At 40.2% G+C, this 7,573-nt stretch overlaps 1 protein-coding gene across 7 annotated transcripts in view; it reads left to right on the top strand.

Moving 5' to 3' along the window:
• The first annotated feature begins 223 nt into the window (after positions 1 to 223).
• The window catches only part of PAQR3 (progestin and adipoQ receptor family member 3), a 27,354-nt gene continuing 20,004 nt past the window's right edge, over positions 224 to 7,573 (top strand). For 6 of the 7 annotated variants that reach the window (XR_001902521.3, XM_009206881.3, XM_009206879.3 and 3 more), the window contains exons 1-2: positions 224 to 614; positions 4,373 to 4,535. Coding sequence is in view for 5 of the 7 variants with exons in the window: in XM_009206881.3 (XP_009205145.1) it covers positions 430 to 614; positions 4,373 to 4,535 (348 nt within the window). In the remaining 2 variants the exon portion in view is untranslated. The remainder of the gene's footprint in view (positions 615 to 4,372; positions 4,536 to 7,573) is intronic. The other variant, XM_021938474.2, reaches the window with a different exon arrangement.

Genomic DNA, 7,573 nt, shown 5'->3' with positions numbered 1-7,573 from the left:
AAAAGAAAAAAAAAATCCACTTGTATTCGCCTGAAGCTCTATGCTTTCGGCTCTTCTCACAGGCAAAGGAACACCCCGGGCGCCGCCAAACCACAGGGCCAGAGACGCCGGCACCCGGGCAGCCACCAGAGCCCGCTGGAGCACACGCCGGCGCGCGCCAGTCCCCTGCCCCTCCCAGCGAGGGCTGAGGGGCGGGGCCGCGGCGGCGCGCTGACGTCAGAGGAGGCTGCGACGCCGCCGGGTCCGCCGCGGCGCTGACGGCAGTGGCGGGTGTGAGCGCAGAGCCGGGCCCTGGGCAGCGGCGGCGCGGTAGGACCTCGCGCAGCGTCCGCGGGCTCCGGGGCGGGGGCTCCAGCGGCAAAGCCCCCTCCCCGGGGAGGCGGGGCCTGGGGGAGCTCCCTAGCCAGGGAGCGGCGGCGGCCGGGAACGATGCATCAGAAGCTGCTGAAGAGCGCGCATTACATTGAGCTGGGCAGCTACCAGTACTGGCCGGTCCTGGTGCCCCGTGGCATCCGCCTGTACACCTACGAGCAGATCCCCGTGTCCCTCAAGGACAACCCGTACATCACCGACGGCTACCGGGCCTACCTGCCGTCCAGGCTGTGTATCAAAAGGTACGGTCTGGCCGCCTCCGCCTGGAGTGTCCCCTTCTCTCACCTACACCCTTTTTGTCTGGTCCCCCTTCTGCTTTCCCCGCCTTTCTGCTTGCCCATCATTTCCTCCCCGCCCCATCCTTTTCATCCCTTTTTACCGCCTCCCCTCCCCCGTTATCTCCCCTTACCTGGCCGGGGTACTTGATCCACGGAATAATCATGATAGTAACAGTGATCATAATTACAACTCTCCTATGGCGCTTTGCTGTTTACAAAGGGCTTTTACATCCTTTATTCGGTTTATTCGACTCAATGAGATATATGTTGGAATCGGGCTGAGCCATATTTGCCCGGTGTATACCTAAGCTTGCTTTCTTTTTAGAGCAACCCTCTGGGAATTCAGTAGCTTTGGGCCAGAAAAATGCCTGTATCATAGGAAACAAGTTAACATATACGCCCAAGATTTATTCATGTAGCAAATACTTATGGAGCCCATGCAGAAAAAAAGCAAATATGGCCCTTGTTCTCATGGAGCTACTAAGGTGTAGCCTGGGTAACAGACATTAAAGAGATAATTACACAATTACATAATAACCATTGTGGAAAAAAATGCTGTGTAGGAAAAGCACTATGGTAAAGAGAGCCCATAACGGGCACCGAGTCTCCACTAGAGCACCACAGAAGCATCTCTAAGAAGGAAATTTCTTTATCATTCTAAACCTTTAAAACCACAGTCTCTTGAAAACCTGTGTTTAAAAAAAACAAAACTGAAAAATAACTGTTCTAGTTCTTGGAGTAACTGTCCAAACTTACTACCTGTACTGAAATACAGGACCTCTGCTTTAGGAGAATTAAGATACAGATGTTGGTTAGCTCCAGGTCACTGTAGTGGCAAACCCTAGTGCCAGAATGTGGGCTGTTGAGTTGCTCAAGCGGCAACCACATGTCTGATTCTTAATTTTTCCAGCATTATCTTTTCCTGTCCTTCTTTCCTTTTGTCCTGCCATGAAAGTGTTTCTGTGACTCATGGTCACAAGGTGACATCACTGTCATCCCTACTTGGCTTGAATGGATGGCCCTTAGGATTCACAACTTGAAGCGTAATTACCGTTTTCCTCCCCAATGCCTCCTGTTGCATGAGTAAATTACACAGCTGGGTTCTGCTGTGGATCTGGAGTTCCACAAGAATAGGGCAAGCAGTGAATTGCCTTAAATATTTTCTACCCAACTAGCAGTGGTCCTCTGCATTCTGATGTTAGGGTCCAAATCTCACGGAGTGGAAAATTAAGTATAGAGCATTAGCTCTTGAGCTATTGAGTCAAAGACTTTAGTATCCAGATCTGCCACTTAACAGTTCTGAGACCTGGAGCAAAATGGAACCTCACTGAGCCTCATTATACCCACATGTAAAAATGAGGGTAATCACAGTATCTGCTTCCAGAGGTAAAAAAGGATTCAATTAGATTCTGTGTGTGAAATGCTATACATGGCCTGGAACCTAATAAGCCCTCAATAAATGCTGATTGTTGTCATCACCAATGATTTTGAAGCTGAACAGATGATGATAATGAAGATGATTATTGATTTTAAAACTGAACAGAATATGAAGATGTGGTGCTGGACTCCTGTTAACTTCAATAAGGATGGCACCAGATTCGAAAGACAGAAGAAAAGACCCAAAGCCAATAAACAAGACATAGGGTTTTACTAGGGTAATTTACAGAGAGGTCCAGTGGCAGTGACCTGAACGGGAGAACCTCTGCCGCCTGCAGAAAGCATGCAGTTTATATAGCATTTTACTTAACACCCTTCCCCCTGACGGTCTCCACCTGGTAATCTTCATTTACAAAACAAAAGGCCTCCATCCCATGTACAGTCAGCATTCCATGAGAAGGGACAGGGGCTCAGATGTTCCTCATAGATAAGGAATCAGTCTAAGGGTTGGCCATGCTTGCAATTGTAAACACATTCAAGTGTGTTTTTCATATAGGGTCATTCTCAGGATATGCTTAAGTTACTGCTGTCAGGTGTGTCTACTGTGCAGGAGACACCTAACTTTTCATACAGTAAGAGTAGATTCTTTATTAGAGGTGTTCTTGCTTTCCCACCAGCCTTATCTTCTGCAAGTTCAGCCTTTGCCCTCTCTCCTTTTGACTTTCAGGAGTGACTGGGACAGATTTTGGATGTAATCTGAGGAGGTTTTGTATGTCATAGCAGTTTTGCGAGTCCACTGTTAGCTGCAGGGAACATGGAGAGGTTGCGCCTCTCAGTTAAGTTAGTCAGGTTATACTGGATTTCACAAAAAGAAAAGTTCTGAAGTAATAAGCAGAGCATAGTATTGATTGTCAAAACAGTCTTGTAGTTATATGTTTCAAGCACATTCGTGCATCCCTTCCTCCAGTTATAAATAGTCTTTACACTTTGTACATGATAAAGCCTGAAATTCATGATCCAAGATTCATTTTATTCTTGATGATCATTTGATAGTTTTGACACCTTGCTATATACATCATGTATCTGGCCTTCACTGATTCAGAAATCCTTACTAGTAAGTGTTGACATATAACTAAATTTGTAGCACTCACTGTGGTTCTCGCTTTTGCTTTTACAAGAAATGAACTTAAGAGAAGCAAAATAAATAGGAAATTCCATTTCTTATAAAAATGAGAACGTGAGAACCACAGTGACTGCTACAAATTTAGAGTTATATGTCAATGTCAGTATGTCAAGGATTTCTGAATCAGTGAAGACCAAAAACCTAAATTTAAGCAAAAATACTAGATTTTGCAGACAAATGCAAGAGTAGTATTTTAATCTTTAGTCATGATGTCACCTTTTAGTAAATAATCAGATGAGTCCTCTCCACATCTGGAGAACCATTTCCCAAAAGTAAGAAAGGAGCTGGAAGAAAGTTGCAGCAGCATCTAATGTGGCTCCATTACTGTGTAGATGAAGAAACTGAAGCCCGGAGAGGTTAAGTGACTTGTGTGGGGTGGGGACAGTGAGCCTCTTGACTCAGGGTGGTACACACTGTACCAACCTGTGCTGCCAAGACCAGTTAGCCCAGGGCATTTTGAAAGAGGGCACATAGTACCCACATTAAAAGTAAAGTCCAGTTGTTTCTGAAAATGAGAAACTTATGCCACCTGGAAACTAGACTGGTTTTAAGACATCCACAGCAAAGTTGTTCTGGCATGCCTGTCTTAAAGAACCTTTCCAATGGATCCATACATATTTATTTTGCTTCTCTTAAGTCCATTTAATTTTGCATTTGTATTTAATGAGCTCCAGGAAAGTATTCTAAGTTCATGCCAAACCTTGCACTGAGCAGGTTTTCAGATACGTATTATTGATAGAATATGCTAGCTAACATCCAGATTTCCTCTGCATGTTCATTTCTGAAGACCTTTAGTTTGTAGACTAATCTGAGCAAGGCATTGTGAACAGTGGGGTCATAAAGACGAATGGTACTGACCATTAGGGAGTTGATAGGCTGGAAGATGAGATGGAATTTGTATGTAAATCTCTCAATACAGAGAAGGAAATGGTAAGTATGATAATAGAGGTGAGCACCCAAAAAACTATGGTCCCAAGATTGTTGGCAATATGGAAAAACTTAGAATAATTTGATTAGATAATATATCAAATTTAGAAAGGTACAGGTGGGGTAAGAGCTTTGGAGCAAGTATTAGGTAACTCCTCAAAATTGTCCCTAACCTTTGAATGTGACAGTAAGTTGACCAATGTGAATCTCAGTTGCATGTATGTTTATTTTCCAGTTTGTTTATTTTATCTAATGAGACAGTAAACATCTGGAGTCATTTGCTGGGTTTCTTTCTCTTCTTCACCTTGGGAATATATGACATGACATCTGTGTTACCTTCAGCAAGTGCGTCCAGAGAAGATTTTGTAATTTGTTCTATTTGTCTTTTCTGCTTCCAGGTAAGTCATTTCACAAATACTGCTATTGGTAAAGAGAACTTTTTGTCAGGCAGGCTTGGTCAGGTGACCTTACCTCGGACCTATCACTTGCTTTAAAGAGCCCTGGAATGGCATGTTGGTCAGCTTATTGATTTTCATAACATAAACACCAAATGGTCTGTTCTTATGAGAGTATGTTTGAAATCCATTAAATTACAAAGATGGAGAAAAATTTGTTTCTTTCCTCTTCTTTTTGGGCACCTCTGCTTTAAGATTAATAAAAAAAGTAGGAATCTTTGTATTCTATTAGCTGGCTGAAATATAACACTAGTGTCTACTTAAAACTTGTTGGGGAAGATTTCTCATCTCTTTCCTGTTTGCATCTGTGAGTTTTGTAGTTGTTATTTCCATACTATATTTTACTGTCCTGTTTTGCTGGTATTGATTTTTTGCTCTGTTGCTTTAATGTTAATTTATTTTGAACTCACTGGCCTGGCTTCAAATACTTTCAGTTTATTTTCCTCTCTACCTCCTGTATTTGTTAGTTCCATAGCACTGGCATTTTTCAAGAACCTGTAAAAATGTCTTTAAAAGTTACATTTAGTAGATTTCAAACAGATAATTTTGAAACAGAAAACAAATGTGGGCTATAGTTCTATTGACATTTAAAACAATTTTTTCTGCTTCAGAGAATATAGAAAAACAGAAAAATGAAAAGAAAAACTTATTATCCCCCTTTCTCATGACAGACACAGACTAGCTATTCCCTGCAGTTAGCCTGTTGCTGCTGAGTTTGAGAGGTGAACCCCGTAACTCAGCTGCACAAATGTCGCTTTCGTTGTGTATCATTTTATTTCAGAGTGTCATCGCTTTACTCAAGTTTAAACTTTGGACTTAAATGGCCAAGAAACACAGCAAAACAAATCTCTCTTCCCCTTTTTTATTAATTCCAATTTTTGGAATAATATTTTAATTTTCTTTGAGGGAAAGCATAACCTATTTCTGTTATTAGAAAATTATTTTTCCTTCAAATATTTTTTAAAAATGTACTCTTTCTGAGGTTTAATTTTTGCCCTGATTTCAGCCAAAATGTCCCTTACAATCCATAACCAATTTTGTAATGTAAATGAATCAATTTCTTTTTAAATTTTTAGGTGCATCTCAGTATAGATTAACATACTCTTAATAATCATTAAGTAAAAACTGGCTTCTATTCTTGTTAGTTATATGCTTATTATCTACTTTGAGAATCTCTGCTCTTTTCCTTTATGCTGAGGCCTATTCTTTATGCCTTCACCACCTGCCACAGCTGATGTTAGTTCAGAGAATGTGTATTAATTTCAGTATTGACGTAAGAAAACAATACATTGCAAAACTAAAAGGATTAAATAATTACAACAATTTCCAATAAAGAAACAGAGCCAAAGTATTACCGTGACTTGCCCAGGATTATTCAGCAGGGCAGTAAAATCCTGTTCTCCTAATTGCTAGTGCAATGATCATTGTTACAATATATGCTGTACAACTTACTCAAGACAGATGAGCACATCTTCCCTACTTGAAAAGACCACTTCTTATCAAATTATAACTTGTTCATCTGAGTTTTTCAGATTCTTAGGGTCAGTGGACAGTGTAGTAAACCGTAAATGTATTTATTAATATTGATTTACATTTAATATTAAAAGACGATTTACATTTAATATTAAAAGACATAACATTTTTCTCACTCCTATGCTTCTATATGCTTTAGTGCTTTCCTCGCAATCAGATTAATAGAGTACATTCTGAACAGTAGAATGTAATTCAGGGGCTTTGAACCTTCCAGGGTATTTGTATTTTGGAGAAGAATGTCAGAATACAATAATGCCTTTTGCTAGATTTGATCCATTTACATTCAGTTAACAAATATTTGTTGAATGCATCCTATATACATCCAGATACTATGCTAGTATCTGAACAGTGCTGAACAGAACCAATCTGGTATAAAGGTCAAGCCACTTGTAGGCGTGCAGAAGAGACAGTGAGGTGGCATTTAAGCAGGAAAAAAGAAGCAAGACTCACTTTCTTAGCACTTTCTGGACTTGCAGGTACTGGTTTTTGGGTTGAAACCTAGGAAAATGGAGAAAGATAAGGCTGGAGAGATTGGCAGGGATCAAATCATGAGATATTTTATTATCAGGCCAAGGAGCTTCGATGTGGGATGTAACACTGTAATTACCTGTCTACCTTGATGGAGTGAGATACTCCATAGAAGGAAACTTTCCATTATAACTGAGACATACCCAATTTCCCAGATTATCTTTCAGTCCATTTTTAAAGGAGCTGTAGGAATAACATATTCCTTCTTAAACAGGGCATACTAGGTATGGGTTAACTTTAAAATCTGGGGTTTTCTGTTAACACTATTTTACTTTTCCCTTAGATCCCATAGTTTTCTTTTTCCTCTTTTTATTTTCTTTTTCACAATGAAGTGAGCTTTATTTTTGTTTCTAATTATTACTACAACATATAATCATGTAGAAATTTAGGCAAACAGAAGTTTATGGAAGAAAACGTCACTTGAAATTCCACTTTTCAGAGGTAACTACATTGGACATTTGCGTTAAACAATGAGTTTAACCCAAATGTGTATGTTTGTGTATGCATAGCTACCTTGCACCTGCCTACCTGCCTGCTCACTTACCTGTCTACCTACTTCCAAGCTACAGTCATCCCTGCTTGCTATTTTGCGACCTGCTCTTGTGTCATTCAACATTGTGGCAATGGGATGTTTCCCCATCAATGAGAAATATACGCTTTTATGCTCTCCTGATTTATGGTGCTTAATCTCAAGGATAATCTGAGAAAACAAATAACCAGGCTTCTTAGAGTTACGTTTAAATAACGAACTTAGAGTTAGTTACTGGTTGGTTGCTTAGTAACCAAAAAGCTATAGACTATTAAGGATTTTAGACAATTGATGAAGCAATGAAGTTGTGACAAAGTACATTGTTACTGAATATTGATATTGAGTCTATAGTAACTAGATTTGTTTAATGACCAGAATATAAAATATTAAT

The sequence above is a fragment of the Papio anubis genome, chromosome 3, assembly GCF_008728515.1.
Source record: "Papio anubis isolate 15944 chromosome 3, Panubis1.0, whole genome shotgun sequence".
In the NCBI taxonomy this organism is placed as follows: Eukaryota; Metazoa; Chordata; class Mammalia; order Primates; family Cercopithecidae; genus Papio; species Papio anubis.
This window is presented reverse-complemented; position numbering and strand designations above follow the sequence as displayed.